At 44.5% G+C, this 17,418-nt stretch overlaps 1 protein-coding gene and 1 long non-coding RNA gene across 2 annotated transcripts in view; one reads left to right on the top strand and one right to left on the bottom strand.

Annotated features, from left to right (window-relative positions):
* Positions 1-2,203: 2,203 nt before the first annotated feature.
* The window catches only part of serinc4 (serine incorporator 4), a 37,792-nt gene continuing 22,577 nt past the window's right edge, over positions 2,204-17,418 (bottom strand). The window contains exons 8-12 of the mRNA XM_064989591.1: positions 6,607-6,733; positions 6,065-6,137; positions 5,625-5,664; positions 4,925-5,075; positions 2,204-4,022 (exon numbers count right to left, since the gene is read on the bottom strand). Of these exons, the coding sequence (XP_064845663.1) occupies positions 3,809-4,022; positions 4,925-5,075; positions 5,625-5,664; positions 6,065-6,137; positions 6,607-6,733 (605 nt within the window). The 3' untranslated portion in view covers positions 2,204-3,808. The remainder of the gene's footprint in view (positions 4,023-4,924; positions 5,076-5,624; positions 5,665-6,064; positions 6,138-6,606; positions 6,734-17,418) is intronic.
* On the top strand, positions 9,755-17,232 carry LOC135556410 (uncharacterized). Its single transcript, XR_010457992.1, has 3 exons — positions 9,755-9,870; positions 14,206-15,270; positions 16,164-17,232. It is a non-coding gene; the product is annotated as an uncharacterized LOC135556410 (long non-coding RNA).

Raw genomic sequence — 17,418 nt, 5'->3', positions numbered from 1 at the left:
CCAACACATTGTTTTCTTTAACACCACCGACAACACATTTTACAAGGCCTTTTACAAGGTCTGTACTCATGCATTTTTGTGTAGTTTGTATAAGTAGATTACCCTAGAAACGTCATTCAAACTTTAAAACCTGCTGAGTGCTTGCATACAACTTTTTGATAGTTTAAAAGGTATTTTTTTTAAATGAAACTATTTTATTTCCCATCTTCATTCAATTCCATGGGATTTCTAAAGATCCCATTGTGACAATATCAACTTCCAGACTTCTAACATTCCATTCACTGCAACTTTTGACACAAATCAGCTGACCAGTTTCTCAACAAGTTCGACACGTTGGGCATTTGATATCTTCCTCTACTTCTCTGCTATTCAAATCTGGAATCAGAACAGAAGTATCTGCTGTTTGAGTTGAGTGAAGATAATTAGCTGGCTAACTTCAGCTAACAGCACTCTCATGTCTCTTCATTAAGTCGTTGCTATGGATACTCACACTGTAAGGGAAAGTAAAGCAGAGGGTGAAAAGGGTGGATGAAGAATTGTGAACAACAAGAAAGCAACTACTTCTCCAGAGGTGGCAGCCAAGGCAACAGCGTGTCGTCCTCTTCAGCACGGTGCTGTACATACCTCAACTGGCTAGTTGCCTGTCTGTAAAGAGAAGGGAGGGCTGTATGTTGATCCTGCTGTTCTGATTGGATAGAGTGAAGCTGTCTCCGTTCACTTGCTTCATATTTCCCTTGATCACTTCTCATCGCATGTTTCGATCTGATCATTTATACTGCTGCTGCCTCCTGTTAGCCTGCTGCTATGATGCAGTACATCAACAGGAGAGGTTTGCTAGCGAACTAACAATGTGCTTAATATCTAACAAGCGAAGCGAGAGTAGGGAAAGAAGAAAGGCTGATGCACATTGACTTTTATTTTTTTCTACGTGAAACCTTTTCACACGCAACAACTATAGTTTAGATATTTGAATTGGAATGAGCGTGTGCAGCCTATTCGGTTCAGTCAGAATGTGATTCGTATTATCCAGCAACTTTCTGAGTTGGAAAAGGAGTGTGTGTGCGTGCATATGTCTACACTTTGTGTAGCCATTAGCAATGATGGTAATGATAAACGTCTTCTGGTAGAGATAGAAAGGCTTTTCCCAAAACCTTCTCAATTAAATGTTAACTACAAAGTAGCCTATAACCTGGCAGAATGATATGCTTATTTGCATCAATCCAGTGGCCATTTGTTTTTGCAAATTCTGCAATCATATGAGCGCCACAGAAACAAGACTAACCAAACAACAGTCTCTTCCTGGTGCACAGTTGCATTAAAGGGTAACTACAACCCAAAAATCGAAATTAATTTCTATTTTTCACAGACCTCAAAAGCGGTGCCCTGATGTGGTTCAATTGTTGTGGACTTGGAACATCCATTTTTGTTGTTATGTGTAAAAAAATATATTTTTAAAAGGTGTGATTTCTGAGAGCGAAAACCTGAAAAATTCTAAAAGGAGAAAATGGAATTTGGGAAACTAATTGGAATCAGGACAAAACATCTAAGGATATTATAGGGCCCAATGTGTGCTATGCTCAGTTAACTAGTGTGTCCCCTGGTGAAGTTCTCCCAGGGAAAGGGTTCCGCCTTTCTGGCCAATGGGTACCTCTTCCCACTGATACCCCTCCAGCCCAGAGAGGACTTCAACACTGCCTCATTGTCTTCTGTCTTTTATTACTTTGAATATTCTGTGATTTTCTAGTAGCAGAGTGTATGAAAGTGTAGTAGTCAGAGTGTAGTTATTTTTGATGAAATGTGTGATTTAACTGCCCTACAATCCAAAGTAATAAGGTTGATCTAGTAGTCTATCAAAGTAATCCGATCAATTATTTTACTACATTTAACTTTGACTATATTTAAATGCTTAAGTAAAACGTTTTAAACTTCTTCCACTACCACAAAAATAGTCTTAAAGAGTTAAAACAAGTGCCACAATTTTTCTTGATTGAAAACGACCATCTCGTTAGGGGCACATTTTGAATTGTGTTAAACTGGGTTATAGTTTTTTCCCAGCCATGTCATGTGATTAGACAACCGATCGCCATAACGCTTACCAAAAAAAGTCTAATTTCAGAGAGCGAAAACCTGAAAAATACCAAAGGGAAAAAATATAATTTGGGAAACTAATCGGAATCCAATGTGATTTTAGGGTTTGTTTGCTTACAAAAATATCACACTTTAATCAACAGAAGCGTGTGTTTCATTACAAAATGTATTTACAAAAATAACTTCACACACCTGCTATCATAGTAACATGGAATGAGCTAAAAAAGGACCTAAATGCAGTATCGTACACAAAGGTTTTACAGAGTCAAATTATTGGTCATTAACTGTGGAGAAGTCTTCACAGAAACGTGGCTCTCGATCCTCAATGGTTCTTCTAAAACACGGGTGCATTCATTAGTGCACTCCGTAGCGAAGCATTTTGAAATGTGAATACAAAAACAAGCTTTCATATTGGAAAATTCCAGGTAGGTCTCTTCCCGTTTCGGCACATTTGTTTCCATTCTGTTCCTAGCTAATACACCCCAGATCACAGAGAGCCACTTTAAACCAGACATGTCAGGGTCTTGTAGCTGGGGTTTCTTGTAAAACTTAACTGCCAAAACAACTTTACCACATTTTCCTTTCAAAAACCAATTTAGAAATGGATACACCACTCCCACGATGTTAAAAAGGCATTGCGAAATAAATAATTGGTATAAGAGTATTTGGTAACATTTTACTTAAAGCCGACAGATATAATGCATTGAAAGACTTGTCATGAACATCTATGAACCCCTTATAATGTGTTGTAATCAACTCATAATGATCCTGACTATATAAGCCATTAGGTCCGTTGGAAATTTGCTCGGCCAACATAAAACAGAATAGACCTTATTGTAAGGCATTATAAAGGCTCATACATGCTTATAACAAGTAATATAGCATTATACCTGTTGGCGAAAGTGTTAAGTAATATTTTATTTTATAATTCACATTAGCTCCACACCAGAGCGAACATATTCAAACAGTATGAACACACTAATGTGCAAAATCTTAATGTAAACCTTTAGAAATGGTGTGAAATGTTCAGGGAAACTTTCACCGAAACATTCAGGTAAACCTTCAGTTGTTGAAACCACTGAGAAAAATAATGATCCTACTGACAAATCTACCTCTGGTTGTAATTTTAAAAATGCTACACAGTCCTTACTATAAGAAATCAAATATTCAAAAAGAGTAAAAAGTCAGCCAACATTTCCCTACAGCTCCCGTCGTACGCGAGTCGAGAGCTCATCCTTTTTGTTCCCTTTTGGCAGTCTCAGCATAGTAGTCCATAGTGGTTCTAGCCTGGTTAAACCAGACTGAATACTTCACTTACCGAGTGAAACAATAGTGAAATGTTGCGAAATCAGTTTGGATGGCAGGATGTAGTGATTCTGTATAGGGTCTTTGTTCCTGTTTCAGAGCACAGTCTAGTTAGTCCCTTGTTTGAAGGTTCGGGTGGTCTGTGTGAGGAACATCAGATTCAATCATTAATCCTCTGGTTAGTCTGTTAGTCTGTCCTTCTAGCTGGAGTGAGTCTCTGACCCATGACATCTCATCTCTGACCACTGACATCTGACCTCAATATGGGAGACCGGTTGAGGGTGCAAGGGGACATCATCAAAACCACCCTCCACCTTCAGGGTACCACAGCGGGGGCAATTGTCCATCTTCTCCTGCTAGCTGTCCTATCCTGTTCCCCCCCCCAGAAGCCAGGCTCTGGCCCAAAGGTCACCGGTCAGACGCTCACACTGACGTGACTGGAGGAGTTGGCTGAGCGGCGTTTAATGCGGGAACGTCGCGGGCGGTGCGAGTCGGAGCCACAGTGGCAGAGTGGGCTCAGCAGCAGCCAGAGGTAGAGCACCACGCATGCCCAACACGACGACATCTTCACCCAGAACGTGGACCAGCTGCCGTGGGTGAACGTGGTCTCCAGCACCGCTGACTCATAGCTGGAGGTGGAGGAAGGAAAGGTGGGAGAGGAATTTTGATTAGCACGGCAATGGCACAATATAGCTGCTGTGTACACCCAGGTAACGGATGAGGTGACTCAACAAGAATCTTACCCACAATTAAGGGAACTAAAATGTTTTTTTTAAGCTGTACTGCGGTACATGTTTTTGTGGCAAACTATCGCTACATGATGCTATATGGTAGTGTTGCAACTTAAGTGCCCGCAACTGTATTTTAATGACTGTATGAAGTTTGGTTCTGCATCAACATGGCAATTTCCCCCAAAAGAAGAGAGACGCTCCGCTTTGAACGGCTGAGCTGTTGATGCGCTCTGCCGAGTCAGTGCACATTTTTGTTGCAAGTGACCCCAACCAAATGTTCTGTTTCCTTTTCTAGCTGGAGGCTAGCTAGCTGTATCACAAATCTCAGTTAAAACCCCCAAAGATTTAATCAACATTCACCAGCAATGATTCAACATCAGCTGCAAGTGAACTAGTTAGATGCAGTCCTCTAGCTGCCTAGTTAGCAATGCATCGCTAACTAGCTATGCCGAAAATGTTTAACTCAGCCCAGCTACTAGTACTAAATGAATAGCTAGTTAGTTGTAGACATTTACTGACAAACTGATGTTGTTACCCTCAGGCTTTTGGGATGCGGTGTGAAACGCTTTGCTTTGGAAAAGCAGTGTGCCAAATGCGCTAGCGCGTTGAAAGCTATCATGACTGTTTATGTTATCTGTTATATTATGACAGGGTTATATTATGACAGGGTTATGTAGCCCTTATGATTGAGCCATCAAGTAAAGTGTCTTCATTTTCATGTAACGCCAACATTGAGACAACGTTGTGTTGTGGTTGTGTGTTTGCTAGGGTGTCCAATGCCCAGTGAGTGAGATATTGACCTGAACCAGTTGGTTAGGGTCATCATGACGTAGAGCGAGGCCAGGAAGAAGACGAAGTGGAAGAAGAAGTAGCTGTAAGCCACTCTCTGGTTCTCGTTGTGAATCACCTTCTGGCAGCCCTTGATATCTTCGTCAATCACAAACTCCACCTCTGGAAACACCACAGACGGAACATATAAAGTCAATCACCTGAGGGTGATAAAGAATCGTGCTGCTCTCGACAATACCATAGCAGCATATAGAAAACATGCAATTTATCTTTTACAATCATTTTATTTTCCCAGAAGGTGTAAGAATAGTGCTAAATTATATTGATTTATTTGAATGTCGTAACACCAGTCTCAGAATAGGCTAGCCGCTCGTCTGTACATAAATTATTTAGACATACTTTCTATTCTGCAGCCTTAATACTGGCATCTTTATAATATGGAGAAGAATCCAGATTAAGATAACTACGTAACTATATATTTTATGGGTACCTACATAAGGACATAAGGACTTCATTACAAACATTCATAAGCACTACATTAACATTCATGCTTATGTCAACAACCACAACTTTAAAGGAAGTTTTTCGCCAACATAAATGTACTGCTTATTTTTGTTTTATGTATGTTTCATGAATGTGTTACGAAGTCCTTATTCAGGTACCCTTCAAATAAAGTGTTGCTGAGAATTTATTGACATGTAGGCTACCAACCTTCCTCTTTGTCAGGGCAGCAGAAGCAGCATGTGGCTTTCTAGGAAAACGGAGAGAGAGAGAGAGATTCCAGGAGTTGTATCAAACTGCTAGAGGTAAGCAGAGCTCAGGGTGCCCATACATTCTCCACACGTATGGAGCGTGGAAACATGCCGCTCACACATCACAAATGAATACCAAGATCAGTGAAGGCTGCTGAGGGGGGACGGCTCATAATAATGTCCAGAACGGAGCGAATGGAATGGCATCGTATTTGAGACCATTCCATCTATTCCACTCCAACTATTACTACGAGCCCATCCTCCCCAATTAAAGAGCCAGGAACCCACTGAGAACAAGATGTATGCAGAGCCACAGGAACACAGAGTTGATCCTCCATTATCCATGATGGCAGTGAATGATCCTCAACAGTAATATTTTTATATGAATTCGTACTTTACCTGGAACTCATAGCGGTAAACTTTGATCATCCAGAAAGGGCCAAAAACCTCTGCTAGGTAGGATGCTTCGTTACTGAAAATATAGCATTGTTTGAATAAGCAACTGAAGTAAACTAATATTAGGACAAGCAATGTATTTTTTTCAAACAGAAACAAAAAATAACCTCAAAATTGCACTCCATTTGTTACATAGAAAGTTAGTAAGTAATTAGCCTAAATAAGTCAATAAGTAAAGTACTTAGGTCTCTATTCAGTCTGTATCGATGAAGGGTTACAGATCGCGCAATATAAATGTAAAGGTATTTTCCGATTGAGCCAACACATGCAGTGTTTACCGTGAATGCAGTCTCCACTAACACAGGACAATTGTCTTTAAATTTCAATCACGCTGTAACACTGATCTTCAGTGATTCGGATCTTCGGCGATTCGGATTGAATAGAGCTCTTATTGTTTGATCACTGTGTAGAGAGACTGTACATATGATTCAATGGGAAAACGTTTTGACATTCATTACACACTCCTCCAGTGACGTGCCACTCACCATGCGAAGAGCACACAGCAGTACATGATGGCAGCTCCTATAATGGCCACCGCGTTGGTCTCCTTCTGGATGCCATCCTGACCCACACTGGGGTAACATACTGTCATATTCACCCCCTGGTACACCACTGGGAAAACAGAGAGAGGGAGCAGAGCAAAGAAAGTTTCATCGTCTGTTTCCAGCTTTTCTTTAGTAACAGTGAACTGTGTGGTTTTACTGAGGGAATAAAGAAAAGTGTGTTTCTCCCTGTCTGTATGACCCTATAGTAGTGTATGGTTCTCCCTGTCTGTATGACCCTATAGTAGTGTCTGGTTCTCCCTGTCTGTATGACCCTATAGTAGTGTGTGGTTCTTCCTGTCTGTATGCCCCTATAGTAGTGTGTGGTTCTCCCTGTCTGTATGACCCTATAGTAGTGTGTGGTTCTCCCTGTCTGTATGCCCCTATAGTAGTGTGTGGTTCTCCCTGTCTGTATGACCCTATAGTAGTGTCTGATTCTCCCTGTCTGTTTGACCCTATATTAGTGTGTGGTTCTCTATCAACGGAGGCTCCTCAGAGGAGGAAGGGGAGGACCATCCTCCTCTGTGAAATTTCATAAAAATAAAAATAGTGAAACACTAAAAAAGCTAGCTTTTGTCTTCTGTGTATATTGACCTCAATACAAAACCTAGGAGGCACGTAGGGCCCCACCCCCTTCAATAGACCTGTATGGCAATTTTGACCACTTCCAGAGGACGACCTCCAACCAATCAACATTGATAAGTATGAACTGACATGTTGTCATCCAATCATAGGATTAGTATCAGATGAAACGAGTGGTGTATTGGGCTTGTGCCACAAAGCATTAGGGTGGGAATCTATGTGTTGAGGAGCTTGGTGACATTATTGGAGATAGAAAAGTCATAGTTGAGCCATTTTACGATAATTTTCAATTCAAATTAGTTTCTTCAAATTACAGGACACGGAGGAGGTAGATTGTTTTCTTGGTTTTAGAACATAATTTTTGTGTCCAGTTAGTGCAATTTATTTCATTTTTGTGAACTTTTTGATGAAGAACACCTTTTAATTCGCTGTGGTACACGGAAAGGTAATTAAAACCGAGGGTCGACCTCTGCCTGAGATCAGTTTCACGAAGAAGGGTGAAAAGGTGAGGGTGTTCAATACCGATTGGTATCAAAAGTAGAGGTCGACCGATTAATCGGAATGGCCGATTAATTAGGGCCGATTTCAAGTTTTCATAAAAATCGGAGATTGGTAATTTTGGAAGCCGATTTAAAAAAAAAAAAAAAAACACCTTTATTTAATCTTTATTTAACTAGGCAAGTCAGTTATGAACACATTCTTATTTTCAATGACGGCCTAGGAACGGTGGATTAACTGCCTTGTTCAGGGGCAGAACGACAGATTTTTACCTTGTCAGCTCAGAGATTCAATCTTGCAACCTTACGGTTAACTAGTCCAACGCTCTAACCACCTGCCTCACGAGGAGCCCGCATGTTACTCGATTGCAGTAAGAGGCCAAGGTAAGTTGCTAGCTAGCATTAAACTTAATCAATCATAATCACTAGTTATAACTACACATGGTTGATGATATTACTAGTTTATCTAGCGTGTCCTGTGTTGCATATAATCGATGCAGTGCGCATTCGCTAAAAAGGACTGTCGTTGCTCCAACGTGTATCTAACCATAAACACCAATGCCATTCTTAAAATCAATACACAGAAGTATATATTTTTTAAACCTGCATATTTAGCTAAAAGAAATCCAGGTTAGCATGCAATGTTAAACAGGTGAAATTGTCAATTCTCTTGCGTTCATTGCATGCAGAGTCAGGGTATATGCAACAGTTTGGGCCGCCTGGATCATTGCGAACTAATTTGGCAGAATTTTACGTAATTATGACATAACATTGAAGGTTGTGCAATGTAACAGGAATATTTAGACTGATGGATGCCACCCGTTAGATAAAATACGGAACGGTTCCATATTTCACTGAAAGAATAAACTTCTTGTTTTCGAGATGATAGTTTCCGGATTCTATCATATTAATTATAACAAAATAACACACAGAAATGCGAGCCTTAGGTCATTAAGTCTGATTTGATAGAGCAGTCTGACTGAGCGATGGTAGGCACCAGCAGGCTCATAAGTATTCATTCAAACAGCACTTTCGTGCGTTTTGCCAGCAGCTCTGCTGTTTATGACTTCAAGCCTATCAACTCCCGAGATTAGGCTGGTGTAACGATGTGATGTGAAATGGCTAGCTAGTTAGCTGGGTGCGCGCTAATAGCGTTTCAAACGTCACTTGCACTGAGACTTGGAGTAGTTGTTCCCCTTGCCCTACATGGGTAGCGCTGCTTCGAGGGTGGCTGTTGTCGTTGTGTTCCTGGTTCTAGCCCAGGTAGGAGCGAGGACAGGTACGGAAGCTATACTGTTACACTGGCAATACAAAAGTGCCTATAAGAACATCCAATAGTCAAAGGTATATGAAATACAAATGGTATAGAGAGAAATAGTCCTATAATTCCTATAATAACTAAAACCTAAAACTCCTTACCTGGGAATATTGAAGACCAATGTTAAAAGGAACCACCAGCTTTCATATGTTCTCATGTTCTGAGCAAGGAACTGAAACTTCAGCTTTCTTACATGGCACATATTGAACTTTTACTTTCTTCCCCAACACTTTGTTTTTGCATTATTTAAACCAAATTGAACATGTTTCATTATTTATTTGAGGCTAAATTGATTTAATTGATTATTATATTAAATTAAAATAAGTGTTCATTCAGTATTGTTGTAATTGTCATTATTTCAAATACATTTTAAAATCTGCTGATTAATCTGTATCGGCTTTTTTTGTCCTCCAATAATCGGTATCGGCGTTGAAAAATCATAATCAGTCGACCTCTAATCAAAAGTATAGCTGGATAACAGGGTCTTTCATTAAGCCACCTGTATTTCTGGCCTTGCCTGCTTTTTGTAAAGTCTGAGCCTTGGCCGAAAGGTGGGTACAGTGACCTGAAGATCATTGATCGTTAAACTAAACGGCAAAATAAAAAGCAGGGAGCATATAAATGTCCACATCAGATTCAAGCTTCTGCAAAAAAGTCGCATCGATCACGGCGGATGTCTGGATATTCTAAGAAGAAACGGGGATGTTCTCAAGGGACTTATCAACACCACTGCGTATTTCGCCATTCAATAATTGGCTTTTAGAGGACACGACGAGAGGGAAAGTTCCGCTAACAAGTGCAACTACAGCGGTAAGTGGAAACCCTACTTGCAGCGGTAATTGCACGTTACGATGCTTTACTTGCGGAACATATGGAACGTTCTACTTTTTTTCTGGGATGTTCTGAATGATTTGATAGCTTCCAACGTGTCATCCATTAAAAGTTAGATGAAAGAGAGTTTGACGCAAAACATTTTCGAGCGCTCTCAAGTAGGGTTTCCACTTTGCTCCGTTATTTATTTAGCAAAGATAACACATAATCACTCCAGACAGACACAAGCAAAAACTCATGACATAAATGTTGCAGCAGCCTAGGCTACACCTAAACTGACAGATCTGACATGCTGTATGGGATGAAAACGAGAATGTTGCAGTCTGATTAACTGTAGGCTACTAATAATAGGTGCTGCATACAGCCTGCTCATCTGGTTTAGGTCAATCATTGGTAATGTTATGTATTTATAGTCCATTTGTGTGTCAGGAGAAAATGTGAATGTGATCAAATCTGGTTCATATTCAAAATTGGGCCGGCAGAGCTGCCTACACGTTTTCGATCCAAAATTATTAACTGGAATGAATCAATCAACATAAATCAATCCCAATTTGTAAGTCGCTCTAGATAAGAGCGTCTGCTAAATGACTTAAATGTAAATAATAGTGATGACCGACGTGAGTCATAACGCAAACATGCGTAACGCAAGTTCAGCCCTGTGAGTTCTGTCTATCAGTTGTCTGGGTAGAGGAACCCCCCCCCCCCCCCCTCCCTCATCTAGTCTAAATATAATTCATATGAACAAGTATAAGGTTGCTGCAGTTTGACATAAAAAAACAACAACATGTGACCTGATTAGGAAAAACTGGTGTCACGACTGCTGCCGAAGTTGGTCCTTGTTCGGCGGTAGAAGTCACCGACCTTCTAGCCATCGCTGATCCGCTTTTCATTTTCTATTGGTTTTGTCTTGTCTTCTATCACACCTAGTTCCAATTCCATCAATTACATGTTGTGTATTTAACCCTGTTCCCCCTTGTTGGTAATTGTTTCTTGTAGTGCTTTAGCACAGTATGCTGGTATTTACCTGGTTTTGTTTGACCCATTTATTGTATTGTTCTGTTGACAGGTGGTTTATGGATATTAAAGGACACTGTTGTAAGTCAGTTTTTGTTCTCCTGCGCCTGACTTCTCTGCCGCCAGTACGCACCTCACTACAGAATTACCAACCAAAACTATGGAGTCAGCAGGAGCAGGTACCCCGGGTATATGGGTGGAGGAGCGCGTCCGGGAGCACGCAGCAATGCTCCACCATCTTGGCACCGCGATGGACCGCGTTGTCCAGACAGTGGACCTCAGGGAGAGACAGGGAGTTCTTCCAGCGCCTCCACCAGCACAACCAAGGTCTCCCCTAAACGCCCCTCTTCCTCCTGGTCCCAGTGGGATTCGTGTCTCACTGCCCCAGGAATACGACGGAAAGGCTGCGAACTGCCAGGGGTTCCTTCTACAACTGGACCTATACCTGGGTACCATCCACCCGGCTCCATCGGGCCGTGAGAGGGTGTCCGCCTTCGTCTCGTGCCTCACCGGGAAAGCCCTTGAGTGGGCCAACGCCATGTGGAGAGAGGGAGATGCGGCGTTGGACCAGTTTGAGGAGTTCACCCGCCGTTTCCGGGCAGTCTTCGACAACCCGCCGGAGGGTAGAGAGGCGGGTGAACGCCTCTTCCATCTGAGGCAGGAGACGACGAGCGCCCAGGAGTTCGCCCTGGAGTTTAGGACCCTGGCTGCCGGCGCGGGATGGAATGACAGGGCCCAGATCGACCATGACCACTGCAGTCTGCATGAGGACGTCTGTCGGGAGATGGTTTGCAGAGACACCACCCTCACGTTTGACCAGCTGGTGGACCTGTCCATCCAGCTGGACAACCTACTGGCTACCAGCGGACGTTCAGATTGGGGTCTGGTGGTTCCATCCTCCTGCACCCCCTCTCCGATACCCATGGAGCTGGGAGGGGCGGTACGCAGGGAGACCGGAGGGGGTTCCAGCTCGTCGGTGCCAGGTTGGTTCCTCTGGGGATCGAGACAGCAGGCAGGGCGCCCTGGCGCCACCCCAGGTGAGCCGGCACCATTCTCACCCAGAGCCCTCTGTTGCACATCGATTCAGGCGTGGCTGGGGAGGTCACCGCTCCTTTGAGCATGGTGACGCAGGGGGGTCACAAGGAGAGAATTAGTCTCTTTCTCATTGACTCTCCTGCGTTTCCCGTGGTGCTGGGCCTACCTTGGTTAGCTTGTCATAACCCCACTGTTTCTTGGCCACAGAGGGCTCTCATGGGGTGGTCACGAGAGTGCTCAGGTAGGTGTTTTGGGGTTTCTGTTAGTGCTACTACGGTGGAGAGTCCAGACCAGGTCTCCACCATGCGCATTCCCCCTGAATATGCCGATTTGGTTCTCGCCTTCTCCAAAAAGAAGGCGACTCAATTACCACCTCATCGACAGGGCGATTGTGCGATATATCTCCTGGTAGACGCTGCACTTCCCAGGAGTCACGTGTATCCCATCTCACAGGCGGAGACGGAGGCTATGGAAACATATATCTCCGAATCCCAGCATCGGGTACATTCGGTCCTCCACTTCCGCCGCCTCCTCGAGTTTCTTTTTTGTGAAGAAGAAAGAGGGAGGTCTGCGCCCGTGTATTGACTATCGGGGTCTGAATCAGATCACTGTGAGGTATAGTTACCCACTACCGCTCATAGCCACAGCAATTGAGTCAATGCACGGGGCGTGCTTCTTCAAAAAACTAGATCTCAGGAGCGCTTACAACCTGGTTCGTATCCGGGAGGGAGACGAGTGGAAGACTGCTTTCAGTACCACCTCAGGGCACTATGAGTACCATGTCATGCCGTACGGGTTGATGAATGAAGTCTTCCAAGCCTTTGTAGACTAGATTTTCAGGGACCAGCACGGGAAGGGTTTAGTGGTGTATATAGATGACATTCTAATATACTCCGCTACACGCGCCGAGCATGTGTCCCTGGTGCGCAGGGTTCTTGGTCGCCTGTTGGAGCATGACCTGTACGTCAAGGCTGAGAAATGCCTGTTCTTCCAACCGTCCGTCTCCTTCCTAGGGTATCGCATTTCCACCTCGGGTGGGGATGGAGAGTGACCGCATTTCATCCGTGTGTAATTGGCCGACTCCCACCACGGTAAAGGAGGCGCAGCGGTTCTTAGTGTTTGCCAACTTCTACCGGAGGTTTATCTGAGGTTTTGGTCAGGTAGCGTTGGCCCTTTTCAAGGCCTTGAAGGTGTGGAGACATTGGCTTGAGGGGGCTAGACACCCTTTTCTCATCTGGACTGACCACCGCAATCTGGAGTACATCCGGGCAGCGAGGAGACTAAACCCTCGCCAGGCAAGGTGGGCCATGTTTTTATCCGTTTTGTGTTTACCCTTTCCTACAGAACAGGCTCTCGGAACGTGAAGGCAGACGCATTGTCCCGGCTGTATGACACAGAGGAGCGGCCCATGGATCCCACTCCCATACTCCCCGCCTCCTGCCTGGTGGCGCCGGTAGTGTGGGAGCTGGACACGGACATTGAGCAGGCGTTACGTGCAGAGCCCGCCGCCGTCCAGTGTCCCACTGGGCGTCTGTACGTCACGTAACACCGCGATCCTGGTCATTGTGGATCGTTGCTCCTGTCGTCTCCTCCCTCTGGCCGGTCTCCCTATGGCCCTACAGACGGCGGAGGCCTTGTTTACACATGTCTTCCGGCACTACTGGGTGCCTGAGGATATAGTGTCTGATCGGGGTCCCCAGTTCACGACTAGGGTCTGGAAGGCTTTCATGGAACGTCTGGGGGTCTCGATCAGCCTTACTTCAGGGTTTCACCCCGAGAGTAATGGGCAGGTGGAGAGAGTAAACCAGGATGTGGGCAGGTTTCTGTGGTCCTATTGCCAGGACCGGCCAGGGGATTGGGCAGCGTTCGTGCCCTGGGTTGAGATGGCACAGAACTCGCTACACCACTCATCCACTAACCTCTCTCCCTTCCAGTGCGTACTGGGGTACCAGCCGGTTCTGGCGCCTTGGCATCAGAGTCAGACCGAGGTTTCTGTGGTGGACGACTGGTTCAGGCGCGCGGAAGAGACATGGGAAGCTGTCCGTGTTCACCTTCAGCAGGCCGTGACGCGCCAAAAGGTGAACGCAGATCGCCACCGCAAAACCTGCGACCTGAAACCTGCCCCTCCGCCTGCCCTGCCTGGAAGCTGGGTCCACGGTTTGTGGGGCCATTTAAAGTCCTGAGGAGAATGAACAAGGTTTGTTATAGGTTACAGCTTCCACCCGATTACCGTATTAACCCCTCGTTCCATGTGTTTCTCCTCAGGCTGGTGGTGGCTGGCCCGCTCCAGGAGTCTGATGTGCGGGAGGTTCCTCCACCCCCTCTAGACATCGGGGGGCCACGGCATACTCCGTTTGCTCCATACTGGATTCGAGGCGTCAGGCGAGGGGCCTTCAGTATCTCGTGGAGTGGGAGGGGTACGGTCTGGAGGAGAGATGCTGGGTTCCGGTCGAGGACATGTTGGACCCTTCAATGCTGCAGGAGTTCCACCGTCTTCGCCCGGGTCGCCCTGCGCCTCGACCTCCGGGTCGTCCCCGAGGCCGGTGTCAACTCGGGGACTGTCATGACTTCCGCCGAAGTTGGTCCCTCTCCTTGTTCGGGCGGTGTTCGGCGGTCGAAGTCACCGACCTTCTAGCCATCGCTGATCCACTTTTAATTTTCTATTGGTTTGTCTTGTCTTCCATCACACCTGGTTCCAATTACATCAATTACATGTTGTGTATTTAACCCTCTGTTCCCCCTCATGTCCTTGTCTGTAATTTTTTCTGGTAGTGCTTTTGCAACGGGTATTTACCGGGTTTTGTTTGACCCATTTATTGTGTTGTTCTGTTGACGGTGGTTTATGGATATTTAAGGACACTGTTGTAAATCAGTTTTCGCTCTCCTGCGCCTGACTTCTCTGCTCTACGCACCTCACTACAACTGGTCCCATCATAGCCCTTATAAAACCATTTTACAGCTGAATAATCACTCATAACTTTATAGGGTCCAGAGTTGTCCTGATTAGGTTAACAGATAAGGAAAAACTCTGGGTCCCAGGGGATAAATTGAATGTTTCCTTTCCAAGCACTGAGTACCCCTATCAATTTTCTCTCATTACTGTATGTAGAGTCAATCACACATACATACAAACAATCACATTATTACACATCAATGATTTTACTGCTTGCTTGGACTAACTCCTTCTTAGCTCTTTTGTCTAACTGCATTGTGTTGTTATTGTTTTTTGTCTTTCTAGTCAAATCCTGTCCTGAAGTCAAGCCTCTGAACACCTCAACTCATGCCTCATACCCTCATTCAATCACTGCTGTGATCCCTTTCCAACACTGTGTAAGTAGCCCTCTCATTGTACTATAAATGTCTTTATTAAATGCTTTAGGTTAACATAATTACTCTTTGACCATTTTTGAAACACACTTTGACGTCTCTGCGTTCCGCACCTATACCATGGGTCTCCCATCCTCTTCCATTTTTCAAGTCACCAGCCTCCACTGTTCTCTATAATTGCCTGGGGCTGTACTCTCCTCAGAGTATGAGTGCTGATCTACGATCAGGTCCCCCCTGTCCATATCTTTTTCATTATGATCTAAAATAGAAAACTGATCGTAGATCAACACTCCTTCTCTAAGATGATAAATGAATAGGGGCTCTGATTCAGAATGTCAGATTACGGAGGCCCAGTGTTGTATAGTTGTTTTGATATTTCTGAGGATCCCCATTAGCTGAGGCAACAGCTAATCTTCCTGGGGTCCAAACAGGATTAAAACAATTACATCACAACCAAACCTAACAGCCTACACCCTTAACAACACAATACATCGTTCAATATATTATTACTCTAATATTACAGAATTATAATATGTACAATACTACAATACAATAATAGCCAAGGCAGGACAAGAAAACATCCCTGGAGGTAAGTAAGTGCAATAATAAGAATATACTTGACCGGACATTGTTTTCTTTGCCTCATGTCTATATCCCGGGGACAATTGGAACAATAAAGGTAGAGGGGCCGCTGAGTCTCTGTCTGTGCGCAAGACTAAACAGACTGTCAAACATTGGTTATTTTGTGTGAGATGCAAACTAACACTATTACTGTGTTATGATAAGCATATCTGTGTGTGTGTCTCTCTCTGTGTGTGTGTGTGTGTGTGTGTGTGTCTCTCGCTCTGTGTCTCTCTCTCTTGGTCTCTCTCTGTTTCTGTGTCTCCCTCCCCCAGGTGGCCATAGCTGTGGATTCCAGAGTGGATTCCTGTGTGTTGTGACCAAGAGAACAGATGCCTTGGGTTCAGTGAAAACAATTACAGGGTTGCTTACTGTACACACACACACACCAGGCCACTGCAGGGGAGAGGGGACCTGTCCTGCTCCCAGTGTTGTGTGTTTTCAGTCCCACTCCAGACTAATTCCTCCACATAGAAACACAGGGATGTGTGTCTGTGTGCCTGTGTGCTTGATGAGGTCACCCAGCAGACTGAGCCAGAGGGAAACTGAACAGGCAAACATGACTGAACAGGACAGGAGGGAGGACCACTCTTTTGCATCCCAAATGGCACCCTATTCCCTTTATAGTGCACTACTTCTGAACAGGGCCCACACATATACATGCATCCGTACACACACAAACACACACACACACTCCAGTGAAAATGACTATTTAAAACACTATCCTTACTGGGGATGTTTAGTGTGAGTGTATGTGTTGAACAGATGTTTTTATACACGGTGCTGATTTCCTCAACAAGTTGCAGCATTGCCCTGTACTGCCCCGGGACAGCACGTACCCTTGCCTCCACCCAAAACAACTAGCAGGTACAAAGAATGTCCAGATCAGAATGGGTGGAACAGACATTCCTTTTCAAAACAATGTTATGTACATGTCAACTCAAAGCAATATCACGTTGCAATGTCACAACAAATCACCGTTATATGATAGAAGCATGGCTTGTACGAAGGAGAGAGGGAGAAAGATACATAGTTAAATAGAGAGAAAGGAAGAGAGAATGTTTAAAAAGAGAAAGATGAGAGGGAGAGGAAATAGCTGGATGTCTGAAGGGACTCATAAATCCAGAAAGAGAGGAATGAGAAAGATGACTGTTGGACTCCCTGGGGGTTGTGTTTGGAGACTCAGTCGGGGGCTGGAGGAGGTTGTGAAAGACCAGGGGGAATTAGCAGAGGCAGGTGGAAGCATAGGAGTCAGAAACAATATTTGCTAAATGTACCGTACGGCATGATAAAGCAATCTGAATTGGAATGAAAGTTTGAGGGGCCAGGCTGTTTGGAGTAGTAGGTGGCTGGGGGAGGATGGGGAAGGTTGCAAGAGATAAGGGGTGATTGGGGGAGGCAGTTTGGAATGGCAGTGAGCTGGTGGAGAGGTCAGGTAGGTAGAGTACAGTTACTGTGCTGCTCCATCACTCATCTGACGTAACGCACTGACAACCACAACCATCCGTTCACATGGAGTTATTGAACTAA

The sequence above is a fragment of the Oncorhynchus masou genome, chromosome 2, assembly GCF_036934945.1.
Source record: "Oncorhynchus masou masou isolate Uvic2021 chromosome 2, UVic_Omas_1.1, whole genome shotgun sequence".
NCBI classification, from domain to species: domain Eukaryota; kingdom Metazoa; phylum Chordata; class Actinopteri; order Salmoniformes; family Salmonidae; genus Oncorhynchus; species Oncorhynchus masou.
The sequence above is the reverse complement of the archived record's forward strand: the minus strand, read 5'-3'. Positions and strand labels throughout refer to the sequence as shown.